Source organism: Onychomys torridus, chromosome 14 (genome assembly GCF_903995425.1).
Source record: "Onychomys torridus chromosome 14, mOncTor1.1, whole genome shotgun sequence".
NCBI classification, from domain to species: Eukaryota; Metazoa; Chordata; class Mammalia; order Rodentia; family Cricetidae; genus Onychomys; species Onychomys torridus.
In genome coordinates, this window is record NC_050456.1 from 26,574,787 (window position 1) to 26,601,070 (window position 26,284).

Below are 26,284 nucleotides of genomic sequence, written 5' to 3' on the forward strand. Positions count from 1 at the left end.
TATAAATACCAACCAGCTATAAGCTGGATCTTAATTTTTTATTTTTCATGTATATCACTTGTTTGCTTATATTAACCCCTCAAGCTTCTGCTCATCAGTGGTTTCACGTTTTTGAGGTGTAAAGTTTAGAAATCGCAATCCCAACTTCCGTAGTTATGGTACCATTTTTCTAAGTCACTTAAGGGAAGCTTAGGCCTTTATTTGATCACTTGTTTCGTTCCACACTGAAGGTTTTCCTGTACACCACAATGGATCTTTTCAAGGTGTTTTGTTTCCCCTTGACATTATTCATTTGGCTCCTTGACTGTATTTCTTTGTTATACGTTGCAGAGTGTTGTAGAATTACTATTGGATTTTTCTGTGTGCTCCTATTCGAAGGGAGACTGAAGAAAGGTCTTTTCTGGCCACCCAAAATAACATAGGACAGGTTTCTCCGACAGTGTTGGCACTCTCTAGTTTGGAAGTACTCAAATACTCCTGTAAGATCTTAAGTAGTGTAAACACAGGTAAAGGTTTATATTCCCCTCATTCAGAATACCGAAAAGGTTTGGGGAAGATGGAGCATGATCCGAAAATTTACCTGTTTCCTTTCAGTGATTGTTGAGGTTTATTAAAGATGATCCTTTCTTATTGGATTTCCTATATGATGGTGGTTATTACAGGCCTCTTTGTGAACACACATATTACACATCTTTTATAAGAATGACACTGATTTATTTTGAAAGCTTCTTCTCCTTTGAAGAGATATGAAGTGTCTTGTGTGGAGACAGATGTGTAATTATCTCAACGTTATTACCTCTACATCTTCTAACTTATAAATCAGATATATGAAGAATGGGTCTATGGGAAACTTTGGTCCAACTCCTTCAAGGAAGGTAGTGATATTCGGTAAGAAAATAGAAAATTATATAACAGAGACTGAAGAAAGTCGTTTGTACTAACAAGCACATAATATATAAAACATTTAATTTCCCAAATGAAGAAATGGCAACTTGGCATTTAGGAAACTGGTTCATATGTACATAGCTGGTAAGCTGGGATTCAGACTCAGGCAGCTCTGAATCTTGGTGTGGCTTTTGCTGCATCTCATTGCCCTGTATATCTGTGAACCCCCTTTTCTCTTTATGCTTTGTCTTCAATACTCTTTCTTACCCCGTTTTCAGTCCCTAGTTGCATGGGAAGAAACATGCTCACTCACCCTTTGTAATTTACTTTTATTCCAATGCCATCTAATTTTGGAATCAGAGTATTTGCTTATAGTGTGGTGGGTTGTATCTTACTATTTGATTTGGCCAGTGCCTGTTCCCTTTCAGGAGTCTAAGTGTAGGACACTGCTAACCATGGAGGACTTCCTTGTGCTAATTATGTAACTTGATGAAGCTTTGGAGTTTCTGAATGTTGCCTATTTTCTTTGTAAATTCCTCATCATTCACGGAGTTTTCCTCCCCACTGGAATGTACCCTAGTCTCATGCTATAGCTTTCTGATGCCAGCTGTGGGATACCATCGTCCAGGCAGGTTGTGCTTCATTCGCAATGGGCTTTCATTTCCCATTCTTATTATTGACTATTTCTCAATGGTCAGGCTATCCCTGGCCCCACTATATCCTCCTGTTGGCCTCCTTGCTGTGTAGTCTAGGCAATAACCCAAGGTTATTGGCTATAATATCAAAGAGTCTGAGACTTAATCCTTATCTGCAGTCTGCTTGGTGGTGTATATCACAGGAGAGTATACATCAGCGTTATAGCATCTTAATCCTCTTACTGTAACTCTCTTCTTGTGTGGATGAAGAGATGAAGGCAAGTTCTGAACCCCCAAATACATGGCAGAGTTGGAACCAGAATCAAATCTGACCCCCTTAAGTTTCTGTTACAAACACATTAAGTACATATGCCATTCGTGTATTTGTGTCTTTTTATTATGTGTTTGACCTGCTAGTATGTCTGTGCATTGTGCCCAAGCCTGGTGTTCAAGGAGGCCAGGAGAGTGTGTCAGATCCCCTGGAAGTGGAGTCACAGACTCTTGTGAGCCACCATGTGGGTACTGAAGGTCAGATTTGGGACTGTGGAAGAACTGCAAGTGCCCTTAGCTGTGTCCCCCACCTCCCGCCCCCTTGTGTGTTTCTAACAATACAGATCAGTAACAACAAAGAGCCATTGCACTGTACATATCAGCGGTCGATAAGGCACTCAACCACTGTGTTTCTGTTTTGGTATGGAAAGACATGAAAAAATTATTTGCAGTCTTTCCCTATAACTTTCCGTATTTTTTCAAAAGTAAAACAGTGTCATTCCACCAGATGTCACTGTTTGCATGTAGCAACAGACCTCAGTGGTTCAGAAGTTAACCCCCCAATCCTATTTTACAAAATGAAAATCTGTATAGTTACATATGCTTTTTTCTATAGGCTCCTAATTTCAAGACTCCATTCCTTGCTTTCAAAAAGATGGAAAATATTCATCTGCCTCTGCTGCAGATTATAAACAAAAGTTACACAAGGATAAAGAAACATGTAGCTTAGCACCCAAGAAGAGCTTGGAAAGTTTCTTCAGTCCTAGGATTTTTTAAAAAAGCAATCTCTGTAAGTCACAATTTTGCAGATTGTGGTGTGAAACCCTGTAAATGGGCTGAAAAATTAGTTTAGTGGTTAGCTATGAATGTTTTGAAAATGGTGCACAGAACATGCTATTGCAAATAAATGGTACCTTGCAAAACTTTCTGTAAGTGAGTATCTTTACTTTTCCTATGCACATATTCTATGAATTACCTGAAGGTGATGGTGGGCTCCAGAGAACTTTCCCTCAGATTTTGTGTTCCTTGGAGCAAGTATACTTTCTAAGCAGAAGAGAATGAAGCTGCTGTAATGTAGAACTCCTCTCCCCCAGGGTCCTCCTAAAGCAGAGGAGGCTGCCAGATGGAGAAGCCTCCACGCATCATGGGATGTGGTTCACGGTTGCTTATGTATAATTTAGAGAAGTGTTCTCACAGCTCAGATCACATGTCTTCTGAGCTTCAGACAGCAACTCACAGTAAGAAATAGATTTCATACCCTGGTCTGATGGTTGACTCATGTCGACTTTGAAAAAGGTGTAGCTTTTACTTTTAGAGAGATGGGCTCGTGTAGATATAACTTCTTGTTAAATGAGAATCACAAAGCCAATTGCAGAGTTAATAGCCAAGAGGTCAGAGCAATAGCTGAGAGCTGAAAACTTTACCCTTCACTGCTGCTGTTGTCTTTCCTCTCTGTGAGAGGCCTACTTCCTGTGTCCTGTCTTTTATATAGACTTTCTGTTCTGTCTTCTCACTGGTTGTAAACCCAGCCACATGACCTCCTCGTCACTGCCTGTCTGTACAGACCTCCAGGTCTTCTATGGTTGGTATTGAGATTTAAGGCGTGTGTCGCCATGCTGGCTGTGTCCTTGACCACACAGAGATCCTACCTAGCTCTGCCTCCCAAGTACTGGGATTAAAGGCGTGCACCACCACCACCGCCCAGCTTCTGCTATGGCTTGCTCTGACCCCAAGGTAACTTTATTAACATACAAATAAAATCACATTTCAGTACAAATAAAATATCACCATAGGCTCGTTTTTTCCTTTATCCTCTTCCTTGATAGTAACAATATGGATTATAATCTCAGCTGTTTACTGAACATGTACTGTTTGAAACACCTTTTGCACATATTATTCCTAAGCAGCAGATATAAGAACCAATCAGTGTTGCCATTTGCAAATGAGGAAACGGATCAAGGAAGGAAAGGTAGCAGTGTCTAATACTCAAGTGCCTTAGTCTGCTTTGTGTTGGTCTAACAGAATACTCAAGACTGGGTAGTTCATTAAAAGCCAACCAAGCAACCAGATTTATACTGGAGTCTTAGAAGTTCCAGAGTGGTCAGCGCATCCGGGTAGGGACTTATGCTACTGCATCTCATGGAAAAAACAGAAACGAAGATGAATTCCCATCCATCAGTGCTAACTCATTCCTGGAAAAATGGCATTGATTCATTGAACAGAGCTGTAGCCTTGTAACACAAATTCCTCCCATGAGTCCCTACTTTCCAACATTGCTGCTTTTGGGAACAGGACTCAACGTGAGTTTTGGTGAATACAAATGATATTCCAGTCTTAACACCAACATAATAGCAAGTGAGCCTCATTACAGAGTCTATCTTCCGACAGTGTCAGTGATATTTAGACTTTCTTTTCTTTTGTTTTAGATTTATTTATTTATGCATGTATGCCTGCATGAAAAAAGAGGGCATCAGACAGAAGAGGGTATCAGATCCCATTATAGATGATTGTGAGCCACCATGGTTATGGGGATTGAACTCAGGATCTCTGAAAGAGCAGCCAGTACTCTTCACCGCTGAGCCATCTCCCCAGCCCATATTTAGATTTGTTTGAGCATAAAGACCATTTGGTGTGCTTGGCTAGTATATTAACTCCAAAACTTATTATTGATACACTCTGCTTCCAAACTGTGAGTTTTATACTACACATGCGTGTGCACTATATACATTCTTAGCTATAAGCCTGTGTTGTCTACTGAGGGAAGAGCTGATGCTAAACATTTTCAATTTGTCAAGATGTCAGTCCAAAGGGGAAAAATAGAAGTGTGTAGGCAATTCCACGTAGGTTGGTGTTTTAGCCAAGAAATAATATTTGGTTGTGAATTTGAAGTGGGGAAGAAAGTTAGAAACACATTTTAATTTTATTTAAAAATGTATTATTTTTTGTATGGGTGTTTTGCTGCATGTATATTTGTAAACCACATGCATGTCTGGTGTCTGCAGAGGCCAGAAGAGGTTTTTGGATTCTCTGGAAGAGCTGTGATTCTGGAAATTGAACTCAGGTTCTCTGGGAGAGCAGCCAGTGCTCTTAACCACTGAACCATGTCTCTAGCCCCAAATAAGGTTTTAATGTCTTTTGTTGTTATGAAGTGAACTTACTTTTCCTATATAATAAATCAAAAGCATCACAATGCTTACAAATCAATTGTGTTTAGAAGCAGATTTTTAAAATTTGAATTGAGTTCTCCACAATCTGCTTAGTGCTGATATTAAATGTCAGCACAGTGATCTAAGCAGAGGTAAGTGAAAAGAGGGTGATCCTGTTTGCTTGATCAATAACATTAAAAACACATTTATTATTTTTGTGACATTGTAGAATAGTGCATGGCATTCCTGTTGTGAGTGAGGATCGACAACAAATCGGTGTTTCACCAATCCTACCAGAGGAGTTTCCTGAATTGGCTCAGACAAGTCAATGGCAAGCTCGCCAACCAAACCTGAAGCTCTCAGGAGAAGAAGTAAGAATTTCCTTTAATATTAGGTTTCTCTAGCTCACGTGTTCTTAAATGATTTGGTCTGGACTCCTTTGGCATGCTTGAACATTGTTATTGAGGACTTCAATATTTGTTAGTGTGAACTGTGTCCTTGAACATTTACAAAAACTTAAATCAGAGAATCAGAGAGTAAAACCCCGGTGTTAAACATGATTCCACAAGTTCGATTTCATTTTTTGCAGCACTGTCTTGCTGTGTAGTCCAAGTCAGGCTGGTTTCTCCCTGCTGATCCTTCTGCCCCAGTCTCCTGGGTGCTAGCTAGCATTGCACCACACACCACCATTGCTTCCTGGGATTACAGTCTCCAACACTTAAGTGGAGCCAGAAAACTAGAGTTTGTTTCTTACTTTACTCACTTGGCAAACCTCTTTACACATTGGATTCTCGTACATTCTATATCGATTCCTTTTGGGTCATTTGTTTGGTTAGAATATATGAGAAAAATTTTGGCTTTAAAAAGATATGTAGCTGGAAAAGACAAACATATTTCAGGAGTATCTCTTATACAGCTGTGGGTCTTCTTTAATAATAGTGACAATTTCCTGAGAGTTAGGTGTAAGATTTTCGCCTTTCCCTATGCTTCCTGCCAAGGTCCTGAAAACTCTGGAGATCACAACCCAAGACAACTCCAGAAGTGCAGAGAAGGAAGTACAGTACCTAGGAACGTTAGGACCCAAGGAACGGCATGACACTGCACCAGTGCCTGGGTTTTCTTTTTACTGCATATGTTTTGGACTTGACCTATAAAACTTGGAAATCTGGAAACACCAATAGGTACACACACACACACACACACACACACACACACACACACACACACACACACACAGAGCAACATGTACATGCTCTGTATGGACAGATGATCAAACTCACACATTCACATGATACATACATGACTCCACACACACACACCAACATGCACATGCCTCAACAGATGGACAGATGACCTGATTCACATGTTCACATGTTTCATGACTCAGCACACACACACACACACACACACACACACACACACACACACACACACACGTTACAGCACACATACACCCTAATCCATGCACACATGCCCCAATGAAAACATATTATTTCATTATATCAAGTCAGTAATTGCTGAATCTGTACAGACACCACAGGAAGACAGTGTGCTCCCATTCTCTGCCTTTACCAGGGAAGGCCTAGTGACAAGTGTGCCCTTGCCAGCTTGTCTCACCCTTATCAGATTGTTGCTAAGGCAGGCTGAGTATGGAGTTATATTGTGGCGTGCATATAAAATGTTTCCTAAAGCCTTATGTTTTGAAGACTTGGTTTCCAATGCAAAGTTGAGGTGTGGGACTTTGGGAAAATGGTTGGGTCGAGAGTGCCCTGATCTAATCCATGGATCAAGTTATACTTAAATGTACTGCTGGGATGTGGTAGATTCTGCGGACGACAAGGGACTGGATGAGAGGGGCATGGAAATAGAGCGTGTCTTTGAAGAGCATTGCTTGTCTCTGGCTTCTTCCTTTCCTCTGCCTCTCTGCTCCCTGGTTCCCACGAGTGGGCACCTTTACTATGCCACCTGCTTCTGGTCACAGCAGTGGTTGCAGCCAGGCGTGGGCTCAACTCTCTGAAACCAAGAGCAGAAATGAATATTTTCTCCCTTAGGTTGCCTTTTTTTTCCCCCTCGTTATTTTAGGTTGCCTTTGTAAAAAAATGTATTTTGCCTTAGTGAAAATAAGAATGAGGACTGCACGTGAAGTCTTTCATCCTGTTGGAGTAGACTGTGGTCTATGTTGTCCGCTGAGACCACATGGGAATTCTGCCCCATCTAATGAGCTCCTCCTTTCTTGCCAATTGTGGTGCTGCTGAAGGAGGTAGTGTGGAGTGCCGGCTAAACAGAGGGTTTAAGTAAGATCTGACTTCGATGGCACAGGTCTAAAACACCCAGATTTCAAAAATTAGGGAAAATCTCATACTAAATAGAAAAAGGCGTGGCTGGAGAGATGACGCAGATAAGGCTCTTGCATAAGACCTAAGCTAAGTCTCTAGCTCCCATTGTGGGAAGTTCACCACCCTCTGGTCTGTCTCTGGCCTCCCTGGGCACCTGCACTCATATGCGTACACCCCTCTCCACATGCACATAATTAAAAATAAAGATAAAGGCCAGGCGGATCTCTGTGAGTTCAAAGCCAGTCTGGTCTGCAGATGGAGATCCAGGACAATCACCAAAACTACACAGAGAAACCAAAAATTAAAAAAAAAAAAAAAAAAAAAAAAAAAGATAAAGTTTTGGAAAAAAGAAAAAAAAAAACAAAACCTCTTGAAAAGTGCTTAACAGAAGCTGTCACTGAAATAACCAATGTTAAAAAAAAAAATCTTGGCCAAAAAAATGTAAAACCACCATTATAAAAATGACCAGTTGACAAATTGTGAACATCTTTGCAACAAAAAATAAAAGACTCAGAAAGTACATAGAAAGTCTTAGTAAAGAAATAGAAGTTATAGAGGAGAAACATACCTGTTTCGGCCTGGAAAATTTTCTGTAACTGAAATAAACTCTTTAGCAGGTGGGTGGAATCAGGGATCAGTGAATTTCAAGACAGAATATAGAATTCAGCAGTCTAAACAACAAAGAGAAAACACATCAAAATATCAATGAGAAGTGGGATTGTAATGAAATAGTCAAACCTGTGCTGAGAGAGACAGAGAGAGAGACAGACAGACAGAGACAGAGAGAGAGACAGAGAGACAGAGAGACAGAGAGAGACAGAGACAGAGACAGAGAGAGACAGAGACAGAGAAGAGAGACAGAGACAGAGAGACAGAGAGAGATATAGAGAGACAGAGAGAGAGAGAGAGAATGTAAGAATTAATGGCAGAGAACTTAACAATTTCACAGAAAAGGCATAAATCTATAGGCTTAGAAATCCATGGGAACTCTAGACAGAAACCACGAAGGAATCTATACCAAGCCACGTATTAGTTCAGCTGATAACAAGTCAAGAGAAGTCCTGAGAGCAGATAGAGAGGAACAGCATTTCATTCATGGAGAAACAATAATTCGAATGAAAATTCTCATAAAAATCAGTGAGAAAGAAAATCATGAACTCAAGTCCTTAAATCCAAAGAAAAACACTCAAGAATGAAGTGGAATCAAGACATTCTTAGATGAAAGGATGAAGACGCCACCAGTAGACTGTTAGAAGTTATTGGTGTATTATACCCGGGCCAAATAAATTAAACATTAACAAAGAGATATACTCAAAAACACCAGAAAATAAGAGTAGAATCCAGAATATGTCCAAATAACTCAAAAGACAAGGAAAAACAACAAACAGAAACAAAGGAAACTAGAGATTACAAAAACAATAATGTAAAGATAATGGCCCTTAATTAAATGCAAATTCTCTAAATACACTCAATGACAGATAATGCCAGAGAAGGTTAAAAAGAAACATGCCCAACTATATCATTTATAGAAAAAGAGGCTCAAAACATGAGATAGTTGGATCTCTGTGACACATCTGGAAGAGCTACCATGTAGACATTACTCAGACAAGGATGTTAGTGGCTGCATTTGTCTCACATAAAGTAACCTTCCAAGCCTGGCAAGTTATCAGAGACAGAGGGCATCACACATGCAAGTGTGGATGCACCAAGACACAGTGACAGAAAAAAGTTTATGTATCAAATGAAAAACTGTAAGAAATGTGAAGAAATTCTCAGTCATAGAAGTGTCAAGAGAAATAAGGAGTTCTTTGATTGCAGTTGGATATTTCAATGCCCCCCCCCTTTTTTTTTTTGCAACATCTGATTGCAACATTTAGAAAATCAGCAAAAGATATAAAGGGCTTGACACACAACACTGATATAAATAATCTATGATTAAATTTATATTTAATCTATGATTAAAGAGAACATTTCAGGGGACTTAAAATCCACTTGACCTGAAGAAAGTGCACCACATCAACACTTGTGCGAGGCACCTGAAAGAAGGCAGAGATGAAAATTTTACAGCATCACATAGTACAATAGAAAAGAGAAAATTCCAAATCAGTGACTTAAACTTCCACCTCAAGACTCAAGAAAAAGAAGTACAAAGTGACCCAACGTAGGCAGAAAGAGGGAGTAATGAGCAGAACTGAGTGGAGTCAGAAGTAGCAGAACAGTGAAAGTGTTCTTTGAACAGGTAAAATGAATGAATCTCTAGGAAAAATAATGAGGAAAGAAAGCCACACATTAATAACATTAGAAACGGAAGTATCTGCAGAACCTGGAGGGGAACCAAAGACCACTATGGTGATATCATAAGCTTTTGCTATATGCATAAATGTGACATCTCTGAAGAAATGAAGGGACCCCCTTCACACAGAACTACAAGTTATCCGACACAAGAAACAGAAGGTTCAGATAGCTCCATGTCTGGTAAGGAGATTGAATGATTTAAAAACACCCTCCTAGCTGGGCAGTAGTGGCACACATCTTTAATCCCAGCTCTCGGGAGGCAGAGGCAGAAGGCTCTCTGTGAGTTCAAGGCCAGCCTGGTCTACAGAGTGAGTTCCAGGAAAGGCACAAAGCTACACAGAAAAACCCTGTCTCAAAAAACAAAACAAAACCAACCAACCAAACAAACAAACCCCAAAACAAAAACAACCTCCCCCTCCTCCCACTTTACTGGAGAGACTTCCACTAAGTACTTAAAGAATTGACACCAATTCTGTAAAATCTTTCCCACAAAAGAGAAGAAGAAGGAACACTTCCCAGTTTTGTTATGAAGAGCATAGAATTGAAAAATAACGCACAAGAAATTATATGACATGGGATAGGAGGGTCATATTTAAGGATGTATTTGAAAAATAAATGATCATACTCCATCATATTAACATAATGAAGGAGTAAAGTTATATGATCATCTCAATCAATGCAGAAAGAGCTCAGTGAAACCCACCTGTTTTATGATAAAATTCTCAAAACAACATGAGTAGAGGGATCCTCTGTAACCTGACAAGGACATTCAGAGGCTGAACTATCAGGGGATCAGGACAATCCTCTGTCACAGAACGAGTCTGAGGCCAGCTTGAAACCATGACTTCAAAAAAGAAAGAAAGAAAAGAGAAAAATATCAACAGGTGACTAATAAACAGCTCAGCAACTGCTTGCCTGAAGACCGTAAAGAAATGAAAATCCGTGGTAACATTAACTTATACACACATTTTTGAAGTAACTTTATAAGAAAAAAATTTTCAAAGCACACTGGCTACTACGTGGTTTAAGCAGAATGTACACACTGTGATGGTTAGTTTCAACTGTCAGCTTGGCACAGTCTAGAGATACCAGCATGACTGTGGACTCAGCTTCTGGTCCTGGCACCCTGCCTTGATCTGAGGGCTGACCTGGGCTGGTGGTGGGTTTCCTCATCTGTCACCCCATTGTTGGCTTAGAGTTCTCCATAATCATGTGTCTGAAGTTCTTTAGTTTTTCTCTTTAATAAATAATGGAATAAATAGATAGAATAAAGTCTCCTCATCCTACTTTTTTCTCTTATTTTGCTTTTCCTTCAGTGGATCACACTGTCAGCCTCCTGTTTGCCATTTTACCTGTGAGTTTCCCCATGATGTTATATTCCTAGATGACAAATTATGGGGATACAAAACCCATTCTTTGTTTCTAGAGCTCCAAAGTTGGGTTTCTGATGAATGTGTCCCCAAAGGACAAACAAGTGATCTTTATGATTCTGTGTCTTGACTGAATAAATGTTAGCATGTGTGCATGATAGCATATTATAATCTCTTAAGATGTTGATGCCTTATGGTAAGTTGGATAAAGGTAGGAGGATCTTTGCCCTGTTTATTAACATTCATATGAATTTACAGAATAAAAAGTGTAGTATAAAAATTGTGGTTATTAAAACTTCAAGGAAGAAAGAAGAAAATTTGAGTTTGATTCATCCTACTGTTAAATGTTTGTCGCAATTTGTATTCGAAACCATATCAATGACTTTACCACTACAGTATCACAGTAAAATCTGCTGCTTACTCTCTGGTGAATAGATCTTTTATTCGTGCATGATTTGTAGTGTCACATTTTGGTCATCTGAAAAATAATATTTGTCAAACTATATAGCTCTTAAAGCATAGATGTACTTCACTATATGTGCCAGATAGATTATTTTCTTATACAATATATCCTGGAATAGTTTAGCCTCCCTCTACTCCTCCTAATTCCTCTCCACTTCTGCTCCCCTCTGGATCCACACCCTTTTCTGACTGTCATTAGAAAAGAACAGGCTTCAAAGAGATAACAACCAAACATGACAAAATAAAATACAATAAGATGAAGCAAAAACTTTCATGTCAAAGTTGTACACAGCAACCCAACAAGAGGTAGAGTCCCAAGGGCAGGCATTAAGGGTCAGAGAACCACTGGTTCTTACAGTCAGGAATCCAGTAAAAATACTAAGCTAACAGCTGTAATATATACCCAGGTCCTGTTGCAGACCCATGTAGCCCCATGCTTGCTGCTGTGGTCTCTGTGAGTTCATAGGCACCTTGCTTATTTGATTCAGAGGGCCTTGTTCTCCTGGTGTCCTCCATTTCCCACCTCTGGCTCTTACAGTTTTTCCACCTCTTCTTCTGTGGGATTCCCTGAGCTCTGAAAGGAGGGATTTGATGGAGACCTCTCATTTAGACTCTGTTTCTTTGTAATGTCTGGCTTTGGGTATGTAAATCTGTTTTCATCTGCTATCAGAGGAAGTCTCTAATCATTCTTTTTCATGAATGCCTAAATAATTTTTATATGCACTTATTTCTTTTAAAATTGCTTTTATTTATTATTCTATTATACTTTTACAAGACAATATGGGGATTTTCCTCATGCCTCATAGCCTACTGCCTCTATTAGTAATATAGTAGTAAACAGTTGTCTCCAGAAGACATGCCCAAGTCCCAGCACTTAGCACTGTGAATGTGCTGCCATTTTAGAAATAAGAATTTTGCAGGATGAGATTATTCTGATCAAAAGATAGGTCTTAAAAACAATATTAATGGCATGCTTAGAAAAGCAGAATGCCTCAAATAATCAAGTGAATTTCTCATCAGCATCTCCAGTTCTGAGAATGGGTTACATCTAGTCAAGCTGTTGGCCAAAGGGGCCCCCATGGAAATCCCTAAACAACTCAGTCTACTGCCAAGGCTATTGGTTGCTCTCCACAAACTGACAGCAAGGCTCCAGTGTTGAAGACAACAGCTACACAGGTCATTGAATATGAAGCAATTGCACTGGTGCCCACCTAGCACCTTCACCCCTACTGCCTAGTGTTTGTGCTAATAGAAGTTTCTCTGCACCATATCAGACGAGAAATGTAAATACTTAACCCACTAACCCTTCGATCTATACTGGTGAACTTCCTACAAGATTCACTAGATCAAATGAGGCACAAAGCTAGTGGGAATAACCAACTAATATCTGATTGACTTGAAGGCCCACTCTGTGAGATGGAATCCATTTCTGACACTGTTCAGGTGGCCAAGAACCTGAGACTAGATAGGCCAGGAACCCAGGAGAAAATCAAATACTACTGAGCTCATCAGTGCCTTGCTCAGCCACAATCAGAAAAGCTTCTTTCTGTAGGACATGGGAACAAATCCAGAGGCCCACAGCTGGACAATGTGCAGAGAGTGAGAGACCTTAGAACATTTGTTCCTAAGTGGAGTGTCTCCATCAAATCCCGAGGAAAGACGATAAGAGCCAGAGGAGATGGGAGACACCAAAGACAAAAAGGCCTTCTAAACACAGCAGGAGTGATGCACATAGGAGGAGCTCGTAGAGACTGTGGCAGCATCCATAGGGCTTACACAAGTCTCACCCAGATGGAGTCCCCGTGCTGAGAGGGAAAGTGGGCAGAAGTCCCCATCTGTAACCCAGAAGCTATCTCCAACAGATACCCTCTTGCTAAGGAAAAAACAGTTTTCTCCAACAGGTTCTCACTGGGTGTACAAACCATACACACGGGAAGGCTCAATATCCAGCAGCTGATTTATCTGTATTGGCATACTAAACAAACGCAGTGGTATTTTTGAAGTTTTATTTTATTTTATTTTTTAAATCTCATAAATCTTTGTCATACTTTGTCTGGGTATTTTCTTTTACCTTACAGGTCTTTTGTTTAAGGTTTCCAGTTTTGTTTTTATGGGATTTCTGTGTGTGCGAATGTGTGTGATTCTATGTCTATGTGTGTTTCTTGTGTTTTTTCTCTGGTTCTTTCTTCCCCTGTTTGTTTGTTTTGTCCTATTCTGTTTTTTTTTAATTGTATCTTATTTTATTATTATTTTTAAATGACTGTGTTTTCTAATGAGACAGAGAAGAAAGGGTATGCGTTTGGGTGGTCGGGGAAGTGGGGGTGATTGAGGAAGAGCTGGAGGAGGGCCATACCCAGGATGTATTGTATGTAAATATATTTTCCATAAAAGAAAAAATAGGAAGGAAAAGCAGAATGCTGTGCGAAGTCAGAGCATACAGGGACTAAGGCCATGTGATGATGAAGAGTGAGGTGTATTTGCTGGCCAAGAAATTTAAAAATTGCTAGTACCCTCTAGCAGCCAGCCAGAGAGAAGCCAGGAGGCGCTCTTCCCTGGACTCTTCAGAGGAAGCATGTGCCTGGACTCTGGAGCTGTGAAAGGATGCCTTTCTCCTCATTTATACCAGCAGGGGATGCTGAGTATGGTAGCCCCTGGACACCTCTGTGGTTGGTAGTATGTTTGTTAAAATTAATGGACCAGAATTGGTGTGTGTTTCTCACTAAGGTTCACACTTCACTCTGGGTTCCCTGGCTTTACAAACCACATCTGTGTCCCAGAGGTTTATCTGGACATAACACATTTAATTGTCCCATTTCTTTATTATTATTATTTTATAAACTGTGACATTATCTCAGATTTTCCTCATTTAAATGAAAATTCTAGGGATTGGATTACTGTTCAAGTATTTTGTAAAGGGCTCTCAGTTGATGTTTTGATTTGATGAGTTTGTGAGACTCAGGAGGAAGACTTGTGAGAGACTACTAACCTACAGGACATATGCTGTCAGCGCGACTTCTCAGCATGGCATTAACTGTGGTCACTTGGTCACAAATGTCTTTCTTATAAAGTTTTGCTTGCCTACACTGTACTTTTTTCAAAGGAATTTGTGTGCAATCACTCTTAAAAAGTAGGGAATTTGGTTCTACAACCCTGAGATTAGAATATTTACAAAAATTAACTAGAATTCTTCTGTGTAGGAAAATTGGTCTATTCATTCACTCATTCATTCATTGAAATCAGCATTACTGATAGATGTTTATATTACACTTTGTGTTATAATCCAGTTCTACTTTATTACTCCTACTCCTACTGCCAACATGGTCTGCACTTTGGCTGTTGGCCATGCCTTTATTTGGCCCCTCAGTCTCTTTCAGTGCTTCTTATTGTTATCAGGGTTTCTTGATGGTCCTTTAATTTTTGGAACTAGAAGATGTTCTAGACACTTTTTTTTTCTTTAAAGCCAGTTTCTTAACTCCTTACAGTACAAAATGTCCCAGACTTCTTTCCTGATTTGTTTGTGCATCCTGATCCCATTTATGGGATAAGAAACCAATATCTAAACAATATGTATGCTTGTTACTACCAAGGCATTGTTGTTTTGAGGCTTTGCCAACTGATACAGGAAGAATATATGAGTCCCTAATAGGGCAGTAGCACATATACACTCATGAGACCTGTGCGAGCTTAAGCTAGACAAAATCCAACATGGAAGTAGGGAGGTGGGCAGTGCTAGCTGAGGAGCTATGAGCATTTCACAGCAGCTGGGAGAAGGAAGTCTCTTTCCTTTAATTATGTGACCCCTGATTGATCACATCCCAGAGCGTACCCCACCTCCCAAGAGTGGTAGAGCAATACAAACTGGACAAAAAGAGGTCAAAAAGTGAGGACCAAAAGAAGAAAAGTCAACGTTGGGTAGGTAGGGCAGTAAGGGCAGAAAGGGTAGAAAGAGGAGGAGTGGGAATGGGCACGATCAAAATACATCTATGGACTTGACAAAGATTGACACACGTTATTCATAAAAATATGTGTGTCGGTATATACTAACTAATATAAGTACATATATCTATAAATGTAGCTGTATGTAAGCATCTATATTAAACTAAATGTGAGTTCTTAATCCACTGTGATAAGGAACATTCTAGCTTCCCCTTGCATATCTTTAAACTCTCACTCCAATAGTGGCAAACTGGCTCCCACCATCCTCCACTGTTGTATTGAGTCTTAGAAGTCCAGTATCTGTGGATGGAAGTATCAGGGCTGCTAGTCCATATTCCTGTGGGTCCTTCAGCAGCTAAAGCACAATGCCATACTGACTGTTTCTTTTCCTTTAGTTTTACATTCTGTAATCCTTTCCAGTCACTGAGCTCATCATCCCACCTACTTTTATGAGGTTGTTTCACACATTGATAATAGTTAGAATGTTTTGTTTTGTTTTGCATCCCACCCTGGATTCCTCTTTGCTCTCTATATGTTTCTGTATGCTTTGCATGACATTAAAAGTCAACCTTTGTTTTTCAAAGTTGAATAAGTTTTAACAAATACATAATGTCATGTAGCCAACATTCTGGTAGCATCCCCAATAGTTTTACTTCTCTAAAACAAATCCTTTCTTAGTTTATGACTTAATACTTTACTCGATGTCTTTATGACCCTAAATAATATCTTCGTGTGTTTGTGTATTTGTGTGTTCTAACTCATTTATATAAATAACACTTTTTCCGCCGGGTGGTGGTGGCACATGCCTTTAATCCCAGCACTCGGTAGGCAGAGCCAGTTGGATCTCTGTGAGTTCGAGGCCAGCCTGGGCTACAGAGTGAGTTCTAAGAAAGGCACAAAGCTACACAGAGAAACCCTGTCTCAGAAAAAAAAGAAAAAAAGAAAAAACAAATAACACTTTTTCCTGAAATTATTATTTGCAATACTATATAAGTCCCATCTATGAATTATAATTGTTGTGTCTGAATGGTTTTTGTAATTGTTCATACATAATGTTTATAATGTTATCTGTTTCTCTCCTAAGGATCACTTAAACTGGGCTTTATTTCCCCATTTGATATGCTCCGTGAATGACCTATGCGTATCTCCCCATGTGTATATCTTAAGAACTTGTTTAGAAAACATAGCAAGAAGTGAAATTGCTTAAACAGGTTGCATGCATATCTTCTACTTCACTAAGACTGCTCAGTTTGTCTCTGGGGTGTTTCACCAGTTCCTCACATTGTAGCATCAGTTACCACTGCTGCCTCTACTTGTCTCCCTGTAAGTCAGCTTTCCTGGGCTTTCAGAGTCTGTGTGACACATCAGGCCATCTTCTCAACAACCAGAAACAATATGACAGGAGCTTGGGTTTTTAAATTCAGGCTATGTTTGTTACTACTTGTTATAATTTTTTTTTAATAATATTTTCAAAGGTGTCTGCATATCCGGCAGCTTCAAAGATGTTTTGGAATCTTACTGCGCCCAAATTTGGGATTCCAGAATCAATCATGAGGAAAGCTTTATATCCAAAATATGAGGTAGTAAATGCATTTTCTATATTGTTATTTTTGCTGTTATCTAACAATAAGCTTGTATAACTTGCTTCTGAAGTAAAATTTACCGGACAATTGTTATATAACTTGTCAAGCAATTATTGCTGTGGTCAGGATTGGTTGGATGATACTTTAGAGATGATTTATAGGTGTAAATAATTGTCACTTGTATCATTATATGTGCATATGAATGTATCCTTATATTTTATCAAATTGTGGTGTACATATATAAGCTATAAGTATGACTAATGCACTTTTTAAAGTGTTATACTTACTGCAGCTAGACAAGAGTAACTTGTTTTCTTTCTGGAAGAGTATTTTATTTGATGATTCAAGTTACAAAGTCATGCAGGTTGTGTCGAGAATCCTCATGGTATTTTCATTTACTTTTTTGGTAAATGATGACAATGAGCATTTATTATCAAATTTTAGATAATAATTAAGAATCCCTATTAAATTTGCTGGCAGTGGTAGTAGTCTTGTTGTTATGTGCCTCACAATGAAGACTTTATAGTTCTCCTGGAAACCCAGATGGAACATCTCTTATACTTTGGTGGAAAAGCAAACTTTATTTCAAACCAGTCTAGAACGGTAGCCAGAATGGTGGAAGGGAGTACATGGCCACATGTGTCCTGTTGGCATGGGCTCATGTGGGACTCCCTCCAGGTTGTGCTTACCAACCAAGCACCTGCTGCATTTTCTCCTCAGGTTGACACTGAAATGGTGTCTTTCAGATGTCCACGATGTCTCAGTTTTCCAAGCATGCCCTCATTTCATGGAATAAGATAGTAAATTCTGTTCTGGAGCTCTGGTAGAATTCTGAAGGAAGTCCATGGGATTTCGTTAGTTGAGCAATTTTAAGTCACTGCTTCATCTCAAAATAAACTTGTTGGGTGTGCCATTGTACACACAAAGTTACAGTGTCTATGACTACATGCTCAAGACCCAAGCAAGATCAAATCAGCCAAAATCCCAATCTGGAAAAGGGCAAGGGCTCGTGAAGCCCCGCCCTTCTACCTGAGGAGCTATCGGCAACTGATGGAGTGAGAGGGAGTTTTCTTTACGAATGTTTTACTAAAAAAAAAAAAGCTACATATATGATTCAGTAGAGGGACCTTCACCGATGTCCATAAAGGCAGCACTAAGGAGATTCAGTGGATTTTAAAAAATAAAACACATCAAATTGGGAGGGAAATTTGGGGGGAGGATAAGGAGGAATGGAATCAGGGATTGAGGGGTGTATTTGATTAAAACTCATCTGTATGTGTGTATAAAATTCTCAAACAATAAAAGTTAAAAAAAATCAGATAATGAAATAAATGAAAACGGAATAAGAAAAAGATGCATTGGGAAGCAGTTCTGCATACCCCAAGGCAGGAAGAGAGGAGTTAATACACTGAGCCAGTCAAAGGTGGACGCCTGCCAACCGGGATGTATCTGGGCTTTCTGAAAAACTATTAGCGTGTTTAAATGTCAGGTAGGAAATGGTGCAGGTGCCAGTGGCCAGCATGACATGCTCGACTGACTGCTTTAACAACTTTGTTTTTCCTATAGGGTTTGGAATGTATGCCTAGTCACCTGGTGGACAAAATGGCAGTTATGACCAAGATGGCTGTCATCACATTGAGTGGCTGCCTACATGAATTATCTCCTTTGCTGATTTTTTGTTACCAGTAATTTTTGTTTATCTATTTAAAAAGAAAATGCTAGAGTTGATACAGATAAGATGAACCTTCTTGAAAATTTGAAAGAACTCATTGTTTGGACAGAACTCTTTGGGAGAGTTTCTGATAATTTAAATGTTTTCTTTACTCATTGTTGAGCTATTCATATTTAGTAGTTTTTGGGTCGTCTCTTAACTCATTACAGAAATCCAGGTGTTTTATGATTTAGCTGCTGTATTTGTAGAGCTGCATATATTTTCCTGTCAGTCAAAAACCTCTGTTTGTGATGTGTAATTTTACTTCCCATTTCTACATTTTCATATCTACAGTAGGATTTTTAGAAAGTAGTTTAACTTTCTTGTTTCTTTTCTTTGTTTTCAGTTGTAAACTTTCCCTTTATCAAACTACATTCCACATCCTAGTGAAGAGCTATCATCAATACATTTTTAGTGAGATTTACAATAGACAATGTTCAAACTTTCAGATATCGTGGCCTGTCAGCAGCAAAAGAAATGGATTCAGTATACCTTCTTTGATTAAAAGCATCTTGGATTAATTATTACATCACTTTTTGCCATTGTGAAAATGAGTTATTTTTCTCTTGATTATTTTTTATTATTGCCTTCGCTGCTTATCATAGAATGTTGATGTAGCGTGAATCCAAATTGGTCTCACAATAAAAACCTGGAGCCAGAGATCAGGGTAAATGCTGAAAGATCAGAGGAAACAAGCCACAGCCACTTTTCACCTCGACAGCTCCTCAGCTGAAAGCAGCGCCAAACTCCTCTCTCCTCCCGCCTTATATTCCTGTCTCTGTTTAGCCACATCACTTCCGGTCTCAACCTTCCTAATGCTAGGATTAGAGGCATGTGACTCCAAAATACTGGGACTGAGGGTGTGAGCCTCACCCCCTGCCTCTGTTTCTCTTTTAGACTGGATTAATCTCATGTAGTCCAGGTGGCCTCGAACTCACAAAGCTCTGTCTGCCTCTGCCTCCCGAGTGCTAGGATTGAAGGTGTGCGCCACCACCGCCTGGCCTCTGTGGCTAACTCTGTGGCTGGCTCTGTCCTCTGCTCTTCAGACAAGCTTTATTTGTTAGAGCATATACAAAATATACCACATGTTGACATCCTCTTTAGTCATCTCAGTTTTTTATTGAATTAATTATTTTCTTATTCTTTTAAAGTAACATAAATATAACTTACGACTTGTATAAAGCTTCGAGTTTATTTCACCATCTTTTCCTTCGTGTCTTCATTTGTTTTTAACATAATTTGTTTTGGAGGGGGTAGTTTTCATTTTGTTTTGGATGTTCCTCTTGGGTGGGAAGAGGTTTCAAAAGTTAAAACAATTATTGATCTTGTCTTCTTTATTAAAGCTTATTATCAATTATTAATAGCACACAGCGTACCTTTTACGCGTTTTGAACCTGGTTGCTATTTGTGTTATGGTTTACTAGCTAGTCTAGTACTCACTAATGCAGCCAGTGGTGTTCTGTGTGGTCACCGTTGTTAGCCCTGAGCTGGGGAAGGCAGAGCCTAGCTTCCGGATTCACAGTCCTGGTTTTGGATCCCTTTGCTTTCTAGCTAACTCTGCCTATGCTCCTGAAACCCATTGTTTTTGTATATAAAGTGAGTTTTGAGGATTTAATGAGGCGTTGCACTGTGTATACTCTGTAAGGTGCCTTAGTTTGTGAAATATATTGACAGTTTCTGATGTTTTAGTATATGAGCTATCTTTTTTTTTTTTTTTTACAGTAAGCAATCATTGGCTGTTGGTAGGTTTCACTGTTTTGACACAAAAATAAACACCTCCCAAAGTTAATCTTGGTTAGGATGTTTCATTATAACATTGAATCCCTAAAATGCTGTGATTCTTTAATACAGTTCCTCATGTTATGGTGACCCCCAGCCATAAAATTATTTTTGTTGCTGCTTTATAACTATAATCTTGCTATTGGTATGAACTGTAGTGTAAATAACTATGTTTTCTGATGGTCTTAGAAGACCTCTGTGAAAGCGTAGTTCAATCCCCAAAGGGGTTGCGACCCCACAGATGGAGTACTACTACCCTGAGACATACAGTTTAAAAAGATGAACAGAATTCAGTGCTGATTCCCATGTTCAGCCTTAGCATTTTCCATTTTCAATGATAATAACATACTACTTTTAAAAACTGACTTTTGAATTTCAGTATTTTTCAACCATAAAGTTAGAACTTCATCAGATAAATAAAGAATAGTATGGCTCTGCTAACCACGAAACTGTTAGCTTGTCACATTTAGGTTTTTCAAGTTGTTTCTGAATACCAGAGTCGCTGGCTAAAAGATGCATGAGCGTAATTTGTATGGTTATTTTTCCTCTTATAACACACCTATACTGTAACTTAGTTGGGTGACAGAATTGAAAGATTATGTCATTTAAGGAAACTTGCACTCCAGTTTACATTTACTTACTTGTGCTTGCAAATGGAGCCATTTGTTAACAATAAGGCCTAATTTTGCGTCTTGTTAATAATTCTGGTGTAGACATGTAAGACATCTAGTATTGCTCTATGAAATGTAATGTCACCAATAAATCCTAAGAATTAACATTACAGAAATCAAGTGCACGTTCCCATTTGACTTCAGGCTGGAGCCCTGTTGTGGATTCTGCATTAATATGACTTCTCTAGTTGAACATTCATGCATCACTAGAAGCAATTCTTTTACTACAGATCTTTTATTTATTTTGCTAACAATGTTGTTCAGTGAAATAGCAGTGACTATAAACACTGAAAATATTCCGTGATATTATTTAATACTTAATGTTTTTATCACAGAGTGTTCAGTCAAGTAGAATCTTAATTGAGAAATTGTCTGCAAGCCAAGAAAGTGTGGTTATTTCAGATACATACCCCAGAAGGAGTTTTAAGGTATGTATGACTTTCACTCTGAATTTGAATTGATTACTATGTCTTCCTTTAGCTCGCACATTATTTCTAGTTACTCTGGAAATCATTTCTTGGTGTTTAATGACTCTGAGGACTATCTCAGACCAGCCAGTAGTGTCTGTGTGAACAATTCATTCCCACTGTGGTGTTCTTAGCATGCACAGAAGATAGTATTCATTAATCAATGACAAGATATTTGTGTGTATTTTTCCCCTAAAATTCCAAGCTTTCCAATTCCTTTTTGCCTAGGGCTTAAATGCTTAAGTGTGTGTGTGTGTGTGTGTGTGTGTGTGTGTGTGTGTGTGTGTGTGTGCATGCGTGCAGAGTCAAAGTGACTGTTGTACATGGTGATTGCATGTACCCCTTTGATTTCTCTGTCCTCGCAGACTATTCATGGCTACTCCTTAAGCCATAAACAGGACTGGAGATAAGTATGCAATTTACTTTAGTGGCTTATTAATGTCCTGAAATTTAAGGAATAGAGCCAGGACACAGTTTTCTTTTTATTAGGGCCTTCAACTCTGTGCTCCACCTTGGTATCTTAGGCTGCTGAGCACCATATTAGCAGAGAGTTTCAGTTTCCTGGGACAAGTCACATTCCCTTTCTAGTCAGCTATCTAGGCTGACTGTTTCTGCCCCTGTCCCCCATATTCCCAGGAATTACTTTTGGGCTGTGGTAATGATTCTCCAGTCAGTGTTCTGTTACTGGTGTTCTCCACCCCCACATCATTTATTGGCTACTTTTCCTGATGTGTGTTTGGTATTTTTATTCCTCACTGGCCTGGGGTGTCATTGCCCAATACCATTGTTTTATCTGTATCACCTAGAACATTAGTTGTCTCTTAAAAATGACTAGATCACTCAATTACACACTTTCTGGGTTGGAAAGTCATTTTCGTTTTCTTGATTGTGGCGGTAGAGCCTCTCATTCCTTCCTGTCATATGGTCTATTTAGTAGCTGCTGCTTTCCACCCATTCTGCTGGAGTTGGAGGACCCAGGTATGATTACACCACGATGTCTGAGCAAACACAGTAGTGGCTCCACCTGCCACATAAAATGTACCCAGAGTGCCTAGCCAAACCTCACAACCTGGTCTCAAGAATGTATTGTTCATGTGCTTCCATATCCATTGAACGTCCATGTGCCCTACACTCTGCCTCCACTAGAATCCTCGTGGACTAAAATTGCTGGCAATCTGACATTTCTCTGTGTATGTTGGGGACTGTTCACAAGACCTGGGATGGTCTCAAGATCTTTGCTGTCTGTGGAAATACTTTTGCCCTCACATAGCAGCTATGATATGTCCAGATTCTTACCTATTCAGAACTGACCTCTTCCTGTTCTCTTTGTACCTGAATCACACCCTGTTTATAGTAGTTGGTACTGTTGTTTTGGATTATAGATACTGCTTTTTAGGATAGGAAGAGCAAACATATTTGCTTTCTACTGTACTGTGACAGTGATTTCTTACTCTGAATGCAATAGCACCCACCTTGGTGACATTATAGAAAGTGGTGGTGTTTATGTGGTTCCCCTAACATGAAATGAAAGGTTGAGGTTTCTTATAATTAAAATGGATTACATAACTTGCAAAGGATTAAGCCAGACAGAATACCATTATGGAGTGGGAACAGACTTGTGAGAGTCCACCTGTGGTTGAGGAGTAATTGGCAATTTATGACTGCTGAGGGAGAGAAGGTCTATTGTTCTTCAGGGATGCAGGTCATCAGAGGCTATCTGTGTTTCAGGAGATAGCTGTAAACTACAAATACACACAGCCCTAGGCAGACTCAGTGGATTTTTAAAACAGAGCACACGAAGTTGGGAAGAACTGCAGGGAAGGGTGTGGCGGGTGGATCAGATCAAAATACACTGTATGCATGGATAAAATTCTGAAACATTTAAAAAGTAGAAAAGGAGGACTGTTTGGGGGCAAGTATCTTTCCCAGGACAGCACACCTCTGGAACATTCACAAATCAGTGCCATTCATACCAGCAAGGGGGCTTTGCCCCAGAGTACCTTCACATCACAAGCTCTTGTTTTTTGTTATCTCAAGCTTAAATTAAAAATTAGCAACTTTCATTTCTATGAAAATGACTAAATGAGGTGACAGGTCCTAAGTCCTGCTCTTCTCAATTAAGTAGATGACTTAATAAGTAAGAAAGTATATTTTAATTAGAATTTGTACTTTTTACAATTTAATTTAAAAGAATTATCATCACTCAACTGTTATATGACACTTTAGTTTGCTGAACAATAACTATGGTTAATGTGTTTTTATTTGATTATTTTGCAGTCATTAATAATAAAAAAATCTGCGTCATATGAGAATATCCAAAAATATTCCAGTGCACCACATACACAATTAAAGGTAAAATAATTTTGGCTTTTATATTCTAAACTATGTTTGTATTTCTAGCAATGAAAAACATGTTAGGCTCTTTTCCAAAGTTTGAACAGTTATACTATTTCTTATTACTAACTTGGAGTTACTTGTAGTTTCATGAGATAGGAAGTATAGTAAATAATGCAGGGCCACTATCTCTATGGATGTGAGTGCATTTTAAATACACAAATAGCTTTTGTGAAATTCTTGCTGGTGGATTTTGGGTTTAAATTCATACACATGGGTTTGCAAACACACACACACACACACACACACACACACACAGACACACTCACGTTCACATACACATCATCCTTGTGAGATAGTCCAGAAATTCAGTTGGTAAAATGCAAGGACCTTAGTTTGATATCCAGAGCCAATGTGAATAAATGCTGAGTGTGATATCTCATGCTTATGACCCAGCACTGTGGAGACAGATAGGATTTGTAGAAAATGATACACTAAAGAGTTTAAATTAAAAATTCCGTGATGTTATTGTAAAATTATAATGATTAATGTCTAGCCATTGCAAATCACTTATAATTATTATGTTAATATATTAATACTAAAATTAGGTTGATTAGCAGATAATAGAATAGAATGGTTTTTGTTATTTAAATTTGCAAACACTGAATGCAAAGTTATTGTAGAGTATATGTTAATAGCAGTGTTTGGAAATACAATGTTGTTAAAGTGTTTTTTAAAATAGACTTACCAATTAACTTTATAAAATAAGGCATTTTAATAATTCAGTATGTTTAATTAACATAGTATGTTTAATTTACAGTGTTTATATGAAAACTAACCAAATTATTGGACTTTATTTTAACCTGCTGTTTGTTAACTTTATAAACTGACTTTTGAATAAGCTTCAGAACTTTACAAGACATTTAAAGAACTCAAAATGTAAAGCCTTAGACTATTCTATAAAATGAAAGGGGAAGGAACTTAACCAAATTTATCCTGTAAGCCATAATTGCTCTGATACCAAACCCCAGAAAAATGACCACCACCACCACTGCCAAAATCCATAAGTTGTTTTCTTTGGTAAACTTAGATACAAAATTCTACATGAAATTTAGCTTGCCAACTGGATTCATTAGCAGATCAAGGAGATAACTAGTGAGGTGGCTCAGCAGGTAAGGACTTTTGCCACTAAGTCTGATAACTTGAGGTTGACCCCTAACTCCCACATGATGGAAAGAAGAAACCCAACTCTCACAAAGTGTCCCCTGATCATCACACATGTATGATGTCAGGCACATAGAAGATAAATCCCAGCACTTGGGAGGCAGAGCCAGGTGGGTCTCTGTGAATTCGAGGCCAGCCTGGTCTACAGAGTGAGATCCAGAACAGGCACCAAAACTACACAGAGAAACCCTGTCTCAAAACAAACAAACAAACAACCCCCCCATACATTATGATCAAGTTGGTTTCATTCGAGTGATACAAATGTGTGGTTGGACTTGCTAATCAATATATGTAAGACAGTACATAAATAGAATCAGCAGTAGAAATCACACAATCATGTCAATACATAACAGAGAAAGCATTCTTTATGATAAGGAAACTGGAGATAGAAAGAGCAACCCTTAGTGCAATTATGCTATCTATGAACAAACATATAGCCAACTTTACACTAACTGGGGAAAAACTAAAGAATTTTCTCTAAAATCAAGAATGATACTTGTGTGTCCACTATTTGTACTCTTATTCAATACAAGGATAGAAGTCTTAGTTAACAATAAAAAAAGAGAAAAGAAATGAAAGTGTTACAAATGGGAAAGATGACATATTATCCCTATTCCCTGTGACCATTTACCTAGAAGATCATAAAGACCCTACCAGGAAACTTGTAGATCCGATAAGCACAAAATAGTAGGGCACACGATCAACACACAAAAATCATTGTCTGTTTATACCTACCAATAATGAACACCCTAAGAAAGAAGCAGGGAAGGAAAACAATACCATTTGCTCTAGCTACAAAGAAAAAAGAAAAGAATAAGCCTGGCAATAGAAAGGCACCATGGCAGCCAAAACACAGAAATGAGTGCATTTTAGTTAAGGATTCTGTTACTGTGACAAAGACCAAAACTAAAAGAAACTTGGGAAGGAAAGGGTTCATTTCCCCCTCCAGCTCTCAGATCACACTCCATCACTGAGGAACTCAGGACAGAAACCCAGAGGCAGGAGCTGAAGCAGAAGCTGTGGAGGAGTGCTGCTTACTGCCTTGCTCTTCATGACATGTTCACCCATTTTCTTATACCATTGAGGACCACCTGCCCAGGGGGTGGCACCATCCACAGTGAGCTGCCCCCCCCCATTAATCGTTGATCAAGAAAATGTACCATAGGCCAATCTGATGGAG

General features: G+C 38.9%; 1 protein-coding gene across 1 annotated transcript in view; it reads left to right on the plus strand.

The window, feature by feature from the left end:
• Window positions 1-26,284, plus strand: part of Ttc6 (tetratricopeptide repeat domain 6) — a 160,737-nt gene that overhangs the window by 70,941 nt on the left and 63,512 nt on the right. The window contains exons 6-9 of the mRNA XM_036206397.1: window positions 5,166-5,307; window positions 16,811-16,915; window positions 21,415-21,507; window positions 23,824-23,898. Coding sequence (XP_036062290.1) covers window positions 5,166-5,307; window positions 16,811-16,915; window positions 21,415-21,507; window positions 23,824-23,898 — 415 coding nt within the window. The remainder of the gene's footprint in view (window positions 1-5,165; window positions 5,308-16,810; window positions 16,916-21,414; window positions 21,508-23,823; window positions 23,899-26,284) is intronic.